We start from the raw sequence: 16325 nt of genomic DNA on the forward strand, positions 1-16325 counted from the left end.
GTCCTCTCATATAACGGCTACTCATTACTTTTGGGTACTGAAAAATTCTCATTAAAGGCTTATCAGCACTAGTAAAGCTTCTGATAATTGTTTAGCACTGAAGCCAACATTTCTGAAACCACATGTCAATGCTGGACTTAAATTAAAAACAACAAAAATGAATGCAATTTTCCTTCTGAAACTGTCCGCCTGCCGGTTTTCGATAAAATCTGATAGCGCTCTATGTGTCAGTAATCAAAAATTAAACCAAATTATGCTACCGGGCTTCATAATAAAAATATTCATGCATGCATCGCAAACACGTGACCTCAGAGCACATCCAATTGTTCTACCCGCCTTCTCTGAAAATAAATAGTGAATAATGATAACAATTTGCAGCACCCTCTACCACAACACGCACACAGCATTAAGCTACGCAACATTTTTTGACAGCTGCTGGTGCTCTTTCAAGTGAAAAAAAAAAAAAAAACGACCCCGTCGGATAGATAGGTGTAGGTGTCCAGCGAGAAAGACAGGCGGTTGGTGGTGATAAAAATTGCCAAATGAAATGCGAAAAATGTGAATTAATGCAAATATTTGCAAATGCAGCATAATTATATTGAAAATTGCATGAATAGGGTTGGAATTAATACCGGGAAAAAAAAAGATTGAAAAATAAATTATGTTTGCACCGACCGGTTCGTGGGAGCGTTTCATCATCATTATCGTTGTGTCCAGCTCATCATCCTCCTCCTCCTCTCGACATATAGTGTTGATCGGGGAGAGGGTGGTGCCAGGAAAATTGGAACAACATCGCACAGTTTCAATATATTGTTGTTTACCCGTCCGTTGGTCCATGTTTGTGTTTGTCCGGGCACAATCCAGAAGGATAAAATAAATTTTCCAAATGACGTCCGAGTCAACCCGGGAAAGAAACAAAAAAAAAACACAACCTTCATATAATATGAACGTATGTGCATCTGCTATAGAATAAATAAATATGAAATTTTTATTGAAACAATAAGCAGGAGTGAACGCACGTTGAATTACTCATCCATCGAAGCTGACAATAATCAGATCCGTGGGGGGAGGTATTAATTATGAAGTCCTCACGCACTCACAATTATTGCCTTCTATGGTCACCCAATAGTGAAAGCTTTAATTTTCAATATTAAAAACAAAAACCAATTCAAAAGTATTAATTTCGGTTTCTTTTTTTCTTCTCCGAAATCTATTTGCAGGATTCGACGGGTCAGAACAGTAATGACAGCTCGAGTGGTGGTGCAACAGGTGGTGCTTCCGCTGCTCCCGGTACGCCCAATTCCCAGGGCATGAGGCCCAGTCCGTCGCCGACAGGTTCATCTGGATCCCGATCTATGTCGCCGGCAGTTGGTAAGTGTGGTTCGGCAGGTTTCTCTTTTCTAGCAGGTTAATGTCACGGAAATTTTGGATGCAATTGTTGTCTAAAACCGAAGACAACATATCAAAAACACTGGCAACTCTGCCAGAATCCATGGGTTTAATGCAGTAGCGCTGTGCAGGGTGGCAAGTGAACCAGGAAAACCGGGAAAAAGTCGGGAATTTATTTTCAACAGGATAAACCGGGAAAAAACCAGGCATTTCATAAGTCCACCAGGAAAATAATCTTGTTTGTATAATTTAAATAGGGTTTAAATTTTATGTATGTCAAAATTTCTTGTTATAATCAGGTCAAAACTAACCATTTTGTTCAAGCTAAATCTTTCACACAAATTTAAAGATTTAGTAAATATATTTTGTAAATTTTTTTTTTTCTCGAATCAATATCATACATGTATGATTTGTGCTTAATTGATAGCAGACTTAAGCAGACTTAAGACTTTGAAGTACCTGTTCAACATGTTCAATAAAAAAAGTTGTATTTCTAAAACTTCGGATAAGGCCTTCGAACTTCATTAAGAGATGAACTAGCCTCAGGCTAAAAATCTCTAAAATAAAGTTTAAAAAAAAAAAAAAAAATTCGAACTTCATGCAAGTTCTAGAAAATTCAGGAAAGTCTTACAAGTTTCAGGAAAATCCTGTGAACTACTGTGATGACCTACGATGGTCAGGAAATCTCTCCGAACCTTCAGAGAAGTTCTACAAATTTCAGAGAAGTCTTACGAACTTCAGGGAAGTCCTTTAATCTTTGGGGAATAATTGCGATTTTTACAGAATTTTCTACAGATTTAAAGTAAATTCTACGACATTTAGGCATTGCTTAAAACTTAAGGATAATCCTATGACACTTATGGATTTTTCCGAGCTTCAGAGAAGTCTTCAATGCTCTTGGAAAGTCTTCTGAACTTAACATAGTTCTCCAAGCTCCTAAAAGTTCTTAGAACTTCCGAGAAGTCGATTGAACTACAGGTAGTTCTACGAAGTTCATGGGAGCTCTCCAAACTTCAGGGCATTTCCAAGAAATTAAGGAAAGACCCACAAACTTTTTGAAAACCCTTCGATATTTAAAGCCTTATGAACTTCATGAAAGCTCTTCAAAAGTTAGGGTTCTCATATATTCAGTAAGTCCTTCAAACTTCAGGGAAGTACTCAGATCTTGATCTTGAAGGAAGTCTTACGAACTTCGGAGAATTTCTACGAACTTCGTGGTACTTCTACGATATTTAAGAAATTCCTATGAATTTCAAAAAACTCCGAACTTCCGGGAAGTCCTAAGATCTTAAAAAAAAAGTCCTTCGAACTTCGGGGAAGTCCCATGAAATTTAGGCAATACAAACTTCAATGAACCCTTCAGGAAAGACCTTAACGCTTCAGGGAAGTTCTACGAACTTTAGGGAGTTTCTATGAACTTCAGCAGTCAGTCTTTTTAATAATAAGAGTTATTAAACCAGCGTTGTTTATGAAATCTTTTAATCATATGATTTTGAAATCATGTTGTAATCAAAATTCCGCTAAATAAGATCCTTAATCGTTGACAATTTGCGGAAAATTTAAACAAACATGAAATCCGTAAAATTGTTAGAAGCAAAGGTTTGTTTAAAGAGTCCTCATTCATATCACACTTCGCAATTTCACCTTGAGATAAACTTGGCTAAAAATCTCAATAATAAAGTTAAAAAAATCGCAGTTTCAAAAACAGAAATCTCAAGATTTAGGGACTTATAGATCTCTAAATTTCAGACATTAGATAGGGCTCCGCGCTGGTCCGTCGTATCTCAGCTTTTCTTCGTCATACACCCCTAAAATCGCTCATTTTACGGGTTATCGCAAATGTTTCAGTGTCAATCGTAATTAATCTTGTAAGCAAAGATGTTTTTGCAAAAAAACATGTGTGAAAACGCTTTGTTATTATAGTTTTAGCACATAGAACGGAAATAGGCGCCATGATACGACGAAATAGCGCGGCTCCCTACCAGCTTCTTTACAGCAAACAATTAGATAAATATTTCAGGGGCATTCACAAGAACCTTAATACCTATTTTGGTTTGTGAAATTCCACATTGCGCAAAGAGTGGTGGTACAAGTATTCACTTTTTTTTTTATTAAAAATTGGTTTTTAAATACATGGTTTTTAAAACCAGGAAAATTTTAAATCATTGACCAGGAAAACCAGGAAAAAACCAGGAATTTCAAAATGGAAATTCACTTGCCACGCTGGCTGTGCTTGAGAAAAGTAGAGCCATCAAATAGAAAATAAGCTAAGCACCTTTCTTTTGAAATTAGCCGCTGGTCAGTCGCTTCTGTCGATAGTCACATGTAGGTGGCCACCTTGAAACGTATTGGCAACGCTCTGATGAGATAACGAAACTCCTCCCCAAGCTCCTTCCCTGATTCTATCCTTCGACAATGTACGCCTCTAACACCGCGAGTATTCGGCTCAACTCCTACTAGACATAGAAATAAGTGAATATTTTGCTAAAAACAATGAACAATGAATTATCGGCTCCGTATAGCTAAGGTGATTGAGCCTTCCAAATAAACGAATTAGATAAAAAAAAAAGTCACTAAAAAGTCTCCTTTCTTAAGGCCAAGTCACTACACTTATTTTGTCACTTCATCAGTTACTATTTTCAACTTTTTTTATTGTGAATTTATTTCAAGATTGATCATTTCTCTTGGATCTGTTAGTCCAATCGATGCCTACATTTTGTTCTAATTTTCGCACAATTCGAAGGTGTTGTGCTTCTACAGAGCTTTTTGTCGTTTAATCGTTTTTCGCTATCTACTGAGTGTCTACTCATTTACCTTGGTAAAATTCACTGAATTTCCGGATAATTTCCAGATTTATAATAAGACAGTTATTTTTAAAAAAGGGCTAAAATCTGCTTTTTTTTTTGTAAAACAGCAACAACAGAAATTAACGCAAATGTTTTTAAGGCATGGCAATCAGTTTAAAAAGACAGTTTTACAATCAAATTTAATGAATGTTGAAGTTTACCACTTTTTTTTTCCTTGTCGGGTATTTTCATCACTGCGACCATTTTTCTGATCTATTGTGATATATTCCCAATTTTTTCTTTAGCTATATCAAGATGCCGTATCACTATTATTAGGAGTGATCGCCATCGTTTGACTAATAGCATTATCCCAGCACGGCATTATACTTCGAATAAAGTGCACTGCCGTACTGGGAGTTGTTCTCCAAATGTCAAAGGGTTCTATCAGCCCCTTGCCTTTTATTGAAAATTGCCGGACAGTGGCATAGTAAATGTTCCGATTCTTCCTTTTCTATGCCACAGAAATCTTGAAGTTTTCCAATCAGCTTCAAGTGATAACGGTTATAAGACCTGCATATATACTAAGATCTTTCTGAGAAAGTTCCAGGATTTTGTGGGTCACAGAAATGTTTGGATTAATAAATCGCTTCGACTGCCTAGCAAAGGAAGTGTTCTTCCACTTTTCCTCCACTTTTGAAGATTCCCACGCTTTTAGCTCCATTCTAAGAGATGCAGCCGATAAGCCACAAAAGGGCTCTGGCCCGATGAACTTATGAGAAGATCCGAGTCTTGCTAGTGCATAAGCTCTTCCATTTCCCTCAATCCCGCAGGAACCCAATATAAGTTGACTTGATTATGACAAGACAATTTTTGAAGTGATTGAACACACTCCCAGATAAGTTTTGATGTACATGTCGCCGACTTTAAAGCATTTAGAGCAGCTTGACTGTCGGACATGACGCATATATTTGAACTCTTATAGTTTCTACGCAAACATATAACGGAACACTCTAAAATTGCTTGGGTTTCAGCTTAGAACACAGTTGGCCATCTGCCCATAGGAACCGATATTTCTATCCCTGGGCCAGTTACTCCTGCTCCCACTTGTTTGTTCAATCTTGAACCATCGATCCTGGACGAAGAACCGGGCCAACAAATTGCCATGAATTACGCCCAGGGTCAACTACTCGAAAAAGTCGATTGAAATTGTATCTTTTCTCCATCCAGTCTTCGTTGTTCCTTACTAGAGAGTTGATACTAACAGTTTTTAGAATCGTAAGATGTCCTCTAAAGTCTCCTTCAAAGAGTTTCACTGACCTTGTAATCCTTAGAGCGCACTTTTCGGCTTCTAATTGTACAAATTGATGCAATGGTAGCATATAAAGCAAAGCATCCATGGTGTACTTCTCATTGCACCTGTTATTGAGAGAGTTGCTAACCTTTGGAGTTTTTCTAACCAGACCAATGCACCATAAGTAATCCTGGGTTTCACAATTGCCGAGTAAATCCAATGGATCATTTTCGGTTTCAGTCCCCACTGTTTACCGAATGTTCTTTTGCATATCCATAGGGCATTAGTAGCTTTGTTTATTGCCTGCTCTAGGTGCATATTCCAATTAAGTTTACTATCGAGGATTACTTCAAGATATTTGACAGCATTAGAAAGTTCCAAAAGTGTGCCTTTCAATCTTATGTTGTCTAATGAAAATTTCTTCCTTCGGGTAAATGGCACGATAGTAGTTTTAGAAGGATTTAAGTTTAATCCTTCCCTATCACACCACGATGAGACAAAATTTAAAGCAATTTGCATTCTGTTAGCGATAATACAATCATATTTGCCACGTACAATTATGACTATATCATCTGCGAAGCCAATTAGTTCGAAGCCATGGGCTATTAAATTTTTGAGAAGATCATCAACTATTAAAGACCACAATAGAGGTGATAACACGCCTCCTTGCGGGCATCCTTTGGTTGCTCTTACACTGATGAGTGAGCTTCCAAGTTTTGCTGATATTTCTCTTTTTGATAACATTTCATTGATCCAATTTACAATGCTTTGATCGAAACCACGTTTCATCATAGCTGTAGTCATTGAATCGTTACTACACTTACTAATTGTAGTAAGTCTAAGATCTCAAAATATTCAATGTCTTAAAGTTTTGTATTGCAAGTTCAAGATATTGAAAACTTTAATGTGCAAGAATTAAGGGAAAAAATATTTATGCCAAGTTTGTAATTAACCTTATGAAATATTGAAGGTCTTCAGTGGAGTCCCATTAACTTCACAACAACTGTAGGAACTTTACAGAAGTTCTGAGGAATGAAAATAAGAATTTCATAAACAAACTGCGGGAACATAAGGGTAGTTAACATCCTGAAAATATGGGAAACTTATTGGAAGCTTTAAGAGCCTATTCTAATTTTTCTTCTTCCTATTCTTATTCTTCACATTTCAAGCTTATTGCTTATCGCATATTTGCTTATTGCGTGCTCTCAACTTAGTGTTCTAGATGCTCTTCCACGGTTATTATTTGAGAGCTTTTGATACCTGAACCATTTTTGCATCAGTATAATTGTGTGGCAAGGGAAGTCGAGAAATTTTCCAACCCGACAAATTCCTAACCCGAATCAGGAATCGAACCTAGCCAACTTCAGCAGAGTCTTGCTTGTAGCTGAGCCTTTACCGGCTTCCGAAAAACTGCAGGATCTTTTAAGAAGTTCCCGGAATTTCAGATAACTTCTCCGATGTCAAGAAAATTTTGGGAAAATTGTGGAAACTTTTAAGAAGTTCTTAATACCTCAGAAAACTTAGATATAGAGATATTTGAGGAATTTCAGAGATCTTAAGGGCAACTTTAGTCCAGACTTTTGGAGTAGTTTAAAGATCTATAAGCATGAGTTTTGAAAAATTCAGGATAGTTCCATGATGTGCTGAAAACAAAATTGAGAACCCTTATTATGTTCCGAGAAATTTCAGGGAAGTTCAGAGACCTTTAGATAATTTATGAAAACTTCAGAAATATTTCAGAAACATCACAGAAGGCCCAGAGAATTTCAGAGAAGTTTAAAGGTATTTATGAGAATTCCATATATTTCAGAGCAGAACCGTGATCTTCAATAGAATTGAGAGCTTCAGGAAAGCTTCGAGGACATCAAGGCATATCTTATAATCAAAGGGCCGTTCCAATGATTTCAACGAAATTTTAGAAACCTTAAAAATAGTTTCCAGAGAGGTCCGAAAAAATTCAGGGAAGTTTACACATTTGTGTTGTGAGCATCTCAAACTGCAAAAGAACATCAAGCAATTTCATTAGCTTCAGGAAGACCTCAGAACAATCAATTATATATTCAATAGAGATTTCTCATTAAAATTCATTTAGAGTTCACCTCAGCATTCGCTTTGCATTCTCCCGAAATTCTCATAAAATTATTCTTGAAATGCACTTGGAACGCTTCTCCGAATTCTCTAAAAAATATCACCAGCATATTATTAGAATACTTCTCGCAATTCCATTGAAATATTCCTCAACATTTCGTTGGACCTATAATCTGAATTCAATTTTCTTTGATTTTTCCTCGGAATTACATTGAAATTCTCCTCAGTGTAAAGATTCTCAAAATTTTCATTGAATTCATTTCAGATTTCTTTTTGAATCTCACTCCTGCCCTTGGAATTCTACTCACATTGAAAGTCTTCTGAGAATTAATTTGCATTTGTCCGCATTTCTTTGAAGATCTCCTGGAGTTATTTTCAGCAATCCTCCTTGTAGCATCCCCCTCACCCCCTAAGTATTCTCCAAACATGTCCAAGGACTTATGCTCCGGATTCGTTTTCTTCCACAAACTCCATGAAATTATCATCATAATGCTCTTGGATTTTTCCTCTGGAGCTCACAGGAGTTCTGCTCCTCAGAAATTTCTTTGCATTCAGTTCAGGGTTTCCTTGAACTTTCATATAAGACTATCTTAGGTATCATATGAAATTTAAAATTCCTCAAAACTAAAGGGTGTCCACGATGGAATTGCCACACACAAAATTGATTCGCAAAATTCGAGTTTTCATCCGATTGCCATCAAATTTTCAGGGATTGAGAAATAACTATTAAACTTCATTTTACCATTTTACTCGTATTTTATTTACAGTCCATACGCAAATGCCCGCACCTTGGCCTTAACCCCGGCCATAAGATTCTGCACAACCTGTGAATCAACCGTTTTTTGCATGTAAACCCATACTTTCTTCAGTTCCTCGACTGTCTTCACTACCTTAGGTCGTTTAAGAAGGTGCTGCTTCATAATCGCCCAGTACTTCTCGATGGGGCGGAGCTCCGGAGTGTTGGGAGGGTTGAACATTTTCGGTACGAAATTGACCTTATTGTCCGTATACCACTTCAGCACGTCCTTGGAGTAGTGGCATGAGGCCAAATCCGGCCAGAAGATTGTTGGGACGTTGTGGGCCTTCAGGAGAGGAAGCAGCCGCTTCTGGAGGCACTCTTTTATGTACACCTGTCCGTTCATCGTGTCCTGGGTCACGAAAGGTGCACTCCGCTTCCCGCACGTGCAGATGGCTTGCCAAACCAGGAATTTCTTCGCAAATTTGGACATCTTCTGAGTGCGGACATGCTCCGGAACGCTGAGCTTATCCTTGGCCGTGAAAAACAGATGGCGGGGATCTGTTTGAAGTCGGCCTTCACATATGTTTCGTCGTCCATGATGCAGCATTCAACTTTCGTCAGCATGTTGAGGTACAACTTCCTGGCACGGGTTTTGGCGGACTTGTTCTGCTTCTTAGGGGCGATTAGGGGCCTTTTGTACCTTGAACGTTCGAAGCCCAGCCTTAGTTTTGGCCTTCTGGACAAAACTTCGGCTTAGGTGCAGCTTCTTAGCCACATCCCTAACGGAGGCGTTCGGATTTCGGTTGAAGGCCCCAACTACGCGGTTGTGATTTTTGGTGTTGTACGGAATACTTTTTCCTTCACTTCTGGGCTTCCGATCGGTGGTCAACCGTTCCTCGAACCGCTTAATCACTCGCGACACCGTGGAATTCGCGATTCCCAACGTTTTAGCGATGGAACGATGCGAGAGATCCTTGTTCTCGTGATGAATGCGCAAGATTTTATCACGCACGAGCTGTTCGCGAGTTTTGATCACAGGACTTTAAAACTTGCAGGATGTAAATAATGCACTATGAACTAAATCCACCCAAATTTTCATTAAATTCTACCCAACGGTTAAAAAGTTAGAGCAATTTCATAGTGTGGCAATTTCATCGTGGACACCCTTTACCTTAAAAGCCGATGTTTTTTTCTCCGAATTCTCTTGAAATGAGGTCCTAAGAAATTATAATAAAATTCCTTGAGCCTGTGAGAACTGTGCAAAGATTTGACTCCAAATTCTAGAAAATTTCTTGAAGTATAATGTCTTTTAAGCCCAGAATTTCATAAACTGTAAGTTTTTCGATATATTTTTTTTTACTTATTGAGCTTAGTAATGCCGGAACGAGTTTATCTTCAGTATCAACATAAGTTTTAAACGTTCTGAGACTTGAATTGTTTTTTTAGGTTCTGGAACATGGACATATTTTAAAGATTGTAAGCATAGACATTTTTTCGAAATCTAGGGCTTGGGAAAACTTGGTTAAATTTTTGGGAATCTGGAGCAAAGATAAATATTCAAGATGTCCACTCCAGATTTGATCTTGCAAAATTTTAAAAGCTTCTTGAATGAATTTGATAAGAATGTTCATGGAACTTCAGGGGTGATTTCAAAGAAATTCATAGGAAAATTCGAGGGGGGGTTCTGGGAAGAAATGTGAGGACTATTTCAAGAGAAAATTAAGAATTGCTTTCAGGGTAGTTCTGAGGAACTTTTCATTCCAGGTGAAACCAAACCTAAGTTAAATTGCAAGGTAGTTCTGAGTCGAATTCCGAGGGAATACTGAGTATCAATCACTGGAAATTTCGAAAAGAATTCTGATGATAATTTCTCGATAGTTCTGAGCAGAATGTTTCTGGGCGCATAGAAAAGGAATTATAACCATAGTATAATAGCCTTTTATGAGTATACTAAGGGCTACAAAAGAACTTCAAAGAAATTCGGAGCAGAATTCCAAAGGAGTTCAGGCTTGAAAAGACTTCCAAACTAATTTTAAAGAGAATTCTTGGGATTTGTGAGAAGAATTGCATAATCATGCTAATGCTTATTCGTTGTGAGTAGAATACCAAGGCAGGGAGGGGAATTCAAAGGGATCACCCACCGTGCTATTCGGGGGATTTCTGTAACTCAATCTCTCGAACTTCCTGGAGGCTTCCAACGTTTTCGGAGCGCTAGTAAATTATAGAATATGCACTAACAGTTCATATAATTTGAATAATTCTAAAAGTCCTGGAGTTCTCGTATCGAAACTATTGATGTACTCTGAGAGCTGCGAGTTCCAATAAGTACCAGATCTAAAGTGATTTTCTGGCGTCCTAGAATACTTCAAAGTTTAAAAACTGTTGAAATCCTGGGTATACATAAACAACCCTAGAACATTTGAAGAATGCTCGGCTACCAAATTTCGTGGTTCTTTTGGAACTCTGATGACCCTCGAAACACCAGAAACCATCGGAACTCCAGGAATTGGAATCTTTGGAAACTTCAGAAAATAAAACTCTTAACATCAGAAATACCTGGAAAACAGTGATCGCAGGGAAAGTGTAGTAGTTCTTGTTTTGGGTTTTTCGCACGTTCAGAGAATGTTCCCGATGTGCCGGTATTTTACGGAGTTCTTTAACATTATATTAGTGCTAGGGGTTGAACAAGCCGGACTCTTGGATCTACATGAACTTTTGGAAGTTCTAAAATTCTTCAATTTTCGAAAGTTCTTGAAACGTTGGACATGTAAATAATTCTATGAGTGTTTAGTTTATGCATTTTTCAGTGTTAAGGAAGTTCTCGTAGTTCGGAGTGTTTTGAACGTTCATGAAATGTGTAGATCTGTCGTAGTATCAGAAATTTTGACTTTAATAATTTAGAAATTTCTCCGGGTTTCAGAGTTTGCCATAGCTCCGAAAGTTTTAGAGTTTTTGAAGTTGCCATAGACAGCGGCGCCTGAGGTGTAGTGGTAAGCGTGATTACCTCTCACCCCAGCAGGCCTGGGTTGACTCCCAGTCGGCGCCGCCGGGATGTTCTGAGGCATAACATCTCTGATCACGGCTTCCTTCGGAAGGGAAGTAAAGCCGTTGGTCCCCGGTGCATGAGTTGATGGGTCGATAGGTAAAGTCCAGGTGTGGGAGCTGCCTCCCTGGCGTCGGTAGCATTGGTGCTCAGCACGGAAAACAGGATCGACGGAATATATAATACGTATAATTTCAAAATCTCTCAATGGCGTTGAGTAAATTTTTTGATATTTTCTTGGCATTCTCTTTGGAATTTTCCTCCAAAGGTTTGAAAATTTATTTAGAATCTCCTGGGAACGCCACTCCAATTTTTTTGAAAATAATGATCAAAGTTTTATCTAGGAACCTCGACGGAAATTCCTTGAAATTATCTTCAAACTAGCTTGCTATTTTGCAAAGATTTTTGTTATAAATTTTACTCAGAATTAAGTTCTTTTGGATAGTAACCGTGATTGGATAGTAATCGATCAGGGCTCTACATTTTCGAAGCTCTAAAATGAATTAGAGTTTTGTTTTCTTTCATGCAAAACGTGATTAACGTATTATTTCTACAACGCCTAGCTAGCCTATCAACGCCAAACGAAAGTGATAAAGAAGCAAGCTTAGCACAAAAGGCTGGCTGTGGATTTTCTCGTCTTTGTTACGCTCACCCCTTCCAATGAAAGAAACGTCGATTTTCGAGTAGAAATGAAGCCTCAATTTGGATTTCAATTCATTTCACCGACTCTCTCAGTCAGCGCTTTTTCAATTTATTTGCGTTCATAGTCGAGCTCTCTTTCACTCGTCCGCTTCACCGAAGCTTGAAAGAAACACAAATGAAGTGACGGGAGACAGAGAATCGAAATTTGTTTGTAAACGCATACTGAGGTGCTAGAATGATGCGAAGTTGCTCGACTTCAACAGAAAAAGAAAGCTAGCTGCTTCATCGTCGCATCGATTTTATTCATTGAATTCCTCAGAATTACTAAAGAGAGTGAATTGTACAGGAATACAATTCTCCTCGAAACTCATTTGCCATTCCTACTTATCAAAATTCTCCAGACGATTCTTCAAAGTGCCAGAATTCTAAAATTTTATCTAGGTTCAAGATTTTTGTTTAATCTGAGATGTTGAAAATAGCGCCAGTAAAATATAAAATATTAAGTTATTTTGTAGTCCGTAATCTCGAAATATGAGTACAAGAATGTGCAAAACTGGCGTGGCCGTAAATTTTCTCACGTAATCCTCAATAAATCCCTTCTATCAATCTATCACTTAATTACATTCGGTCCAATGGTCCACTCGGTCCAGAAGCGTTTGTGTGCCTTTCAAAAAATGTACAAGCAAGTTGCCACTGAGAAATATATCAAATTTCGGACTTCATAAATTTATCTAAAATAAAATGTTTTCCATCGATCTTGTTTTCCGTACTGAGTACCAATGCTACCAACGCCAGGAAGGCAGCTCCCACACCTGGACCCTGGAAGGCGTGATAGAAGATGTTATGCCTCAGAACATCCCGGCGACGCCGACTGGGATTGAACCCAGGTCTCTAGGGGTGAGAGGCAATCACGCTTACCACTACACCCCATGGCGCCGCTGAAACATAACCTGTTGCGATTTTGAATCCTGACAATTTTTCAAAATTATGATTTAATTTCATTTTGCTTTAAAAATCAAATCCCGTAAGTTTCTCTTTCACCTTACTTACACAGTCTGACGGTTAGCCTCCGTTTCGACTATCTGATTTCTTGGTCTGATTTTGACCGCCGCCATAATGAAAAATCTGCTCGAATTTACTTTCGACACATTTTGTTGAACCCCCCCCTGTTTGCTGGTGTTCACACTGCTTGCACATGTCGAAAGAACTGTCAATTTAGATTTCAAAACAAAACTGTATCAGGAATCAAAAGTAAATACTTCCATCATGAATTACCGGAAAATTAACTCTAGCTTCGGCAGGCGTATATGCTTTTATTATTTTAAATAAAATGAGAAAGAGAAGGTGAACTTTGTGGAGTAGGAAATGGTTGCTCAGGAGGAACACCGGCAGGGATCTAACTCATCTTGTCCTTCAAGAGCTGCGATATGAAGATGAAAATGGATTTCAAAACTTCACCAGGATATAGATACCAACTTTCTACAAGCTAGTGGGAAAAGTTCTGTATAGATCTACATGATTCCTTGAGTTCTGATAATTTCTGTTAAGAACCCAATTCTGCATATTTCTTTGAAGACTTTGGACGTCCCTGCAGTTTTGTTGCTTTTCTCCAGTAAAATATCTTTAAAGATCAACTAGCTTTTCTGAATATCTGCCAATTTCTCGGTAGTTCTACAGATTTCATTGAAATTCTGTGTGGTCTTCAGACGATCTGCAAATTTTCCTAAAAATCTACAAAGTTCTTGAATCCCTGAAAATTTAAGATCCTTAAAGATCAACAACTATCTCTGATGTTTACAAAATTTCTAACAATCTACAAACTTCTCGAATGTTCTGTAATTTTCTCTGTAGATTTTCATGATTCAATTAATATCTGCAAATGTCTCTGAACATCTACACGATTTCCTAAAGAATTAAAAGATTATCTAGAACTTTTTTAGATTTCCGGAAGCTTAAGGAAGTTTTCTGAAGTTTTTTCTAATTTTTCTGAAGTTGTGCAAATATCTCTAAAGATCAGCAAACTTACCTGAACCTCTGTGATTGCTCTTCAAATCCAAGAACTGCAATAAAAATCTTTTAAAATTTATTTAAACATCTGCAGATTTTTCAGTAGATTTACGATCTACCTTCTGAACTTTTCTGAAGTTTCTAAAATTTCATTCAAATGCTGTAAAGTTTTCTGAAGTACTGTTTTTCTGCTCTAAAGATCTACGAACTGCCCTGAAGTTCAATAAATTTCTCGGTAGATCTCCGAACTTTTCTAAAGTTCTATAAATTTATTCATGGACTCTTGGATTTCCATAAAGTTCTGCACATCTATCAGAAAGTCTATGAAATTCCCCAAAACTCTGCAAATTACATTCAAATTGTTTTTATGTTACTTCATACGCGAAGTTAGCGATTTTCAGAGTTGGTTGGAAATGCTAACATGAAGCTTTAGTGTGATAATTTATTAGCTAGAGAATGATCTTTAGAAGAGAGTAGGTGGATAGTTCCGTTAGAGTACGGCAGTATGAAAATTGGGTGAAAATTGAATAGAAGTTGAAAATGAGCGAAGGGCCATTAATGCGACAGTTTTTTTTTTAAGTTAGACGCACATCTTTTGCCTAACCCGTACGATGTACGCGGAGACTTGAAGTATGTCTCCAAGTCTACAGGCAAAAAATGTGCGTCCTTCTTTTGCTCATAAACTGACTGCGGCTGTGGAATAGTTCTAGCGACGTTTTCATCACTACCTAAAGCCCCACGTTGCGAGAGCATTTCCAGTCGATGGTGTGTTATAATGCAATTCTTCTTTACCCTTGCTCCTCTCGTCATGACCAACGTGATCATCTCAGAGAGAAAGCAGTAGGGTGGTTGTTGCGTGCTGTACCATCATCAGCATTGTTGACGGCTACTCCCGGCTTGAGTTGTTACATTCAAAGTGTTTTTATTTAACTTCATACGCATACAAATTATCTGAAAATATTTGAACTTCGCTGAAGTTTAAAAATTTATCTGAAGGATTACGAATTTTTCCGAAGTTGTGTAAATACTTCTAAAGATCGGCGAACTTTCCCGAAGCTCTGTAAGTTTGCCAAAGGTTTTGCATTTTTTTTTTCTAAAAACGTATAAACTTTCTGACGTTCTACAGACTTCTCTGAAGTTCTTCAGATCTATCTATTTCCAACTTCCATGGAGTTCTGCAAAATCGTGGACTTTTGTACTTCGCTGCGATTTGCTTTTAGAATTGAGGTACTTTTCTGGCATTTAACGAATTGTTCATGATCTCACATTATTCTAACTTAAAAAAAGAACTCACATCTGAAAAATTCCTGCAAATATCTGTAAAGTTCTGTAAAGTTGTCTGAAGCTCCGCAGTTCTATTCTCAAGATCTACGAAAAAAAACCTTGAGGCTCAATAAATTTCTCAGTAGATCTGCAAACTTCTCTGAAGTTTTGTAAATTCCTCTATAGGCTCTTGGGCTACCCTGAAGATTTGAAGATTTTCCCGAAGATCTTCTAAATTACCTTAAGTTCTCAAAATTTATCTGAAAATATTTGAGCTTCCGTGAAGTTTTAAATGTCTCTCTCAAGATCTACAAATTTCCCTGAAATCGTATAAATATTTTTTTTTAAATCGCCGACCTTCCCTGAAGTTCTGCAAATTTTACTGAAGATCCATCTGAGGTTCTAAAAATGTATCAGAAAATCTGCACACTTTCTTGAAGGTCTTAAAATTTATCTGAAGATCTATGACCATTCTTCTGGGGGTGTGACACATCTAAATCTCAATTTAAGGTGGTTGAAAAATCTCACACAAGCGAATCAATACACGACGAAACATATTTTTTCATCTCTTGCATCTAAAGCCATCTACTCACATCGCTTTCCACCTTTTTGCAGGAAATCTTTAACACTCCGAACACGATGCCTCCGGTAAAATGTGTAACGGGGCATATTGACAATGTTTGAAAAATCACTGCTCAGCAATTTATCGACAGGTTTGAAATCTATTGATACTGAATAAATCTTTAAAGCATGAAATTTCAAATGGCGTCAATAGTTTTGAAATTCGTGAATAACTGGCTGAGCTATGATTTTTCAAACATTACAAGTTTGCCGTTACACATTTTATCGGAGGCATCGTGTTCGGAGTCTTAAAATCTTCATCAATCTTTTTTCTATCTACTAAGCGTGAGCATATCTCACAACAGCAAACAAATTTTTCCCAGCATCTTAGATAGAGACGAACCCTCGCCATTGTTGTGATTTTTTCAGAAGTTCCGTAATTTTTTTTTTCAATGTTCTGTAGCTATGTTCTGAAGATCTACAAACTTTTCTGGTGTTGAATAATTTTTCAGTAGA

General features: G+C 37.6%; 1 protein-coding gene across 10 annotated transcripts in view; it reads left to right on the forward strand.

The window, feature by feature from the left end:
• LOC135717486 (trithorax group protein osa-like) overlaps positions 1-16325 on the forward strand; it is a 508226-nt gene that overhangs the window by 451569 nt on the left and 40332 nt on the right. For all 10 annotated transcript variants that reach the window (XM_065239592.1, XM_065239638.1, XM_065239608.1 and 7 more), the window contains one exon: positions 1221-1371. In XM_065239592.1, the coding sequence (XP_065095664.1) occupies positions 1221-1371 (151 nt within the window). The remainder of the gene's footprint in view (positions 1-1220; positions 1372-16325) is intronic.

The sequence above is a fragment of the Ochlerotatus camptorhynchus genome, unplaced genomic scaffold, assembly GCF_037179485.1.
Source record: "Ochlerotatus camptorhynchus isolate MF236.1 unplaced genomic scaffold, CSIRO-AGI_Acam_v1.1 ptg000006l, whole genome shotgun sequence".
Lineage (NCBI taxonomy): Eukaryota > Metazoa > Arthropoda > Insecta > Diptera > Culicidae > Ochlerotatus > Ochlerotatus camptorhynchus.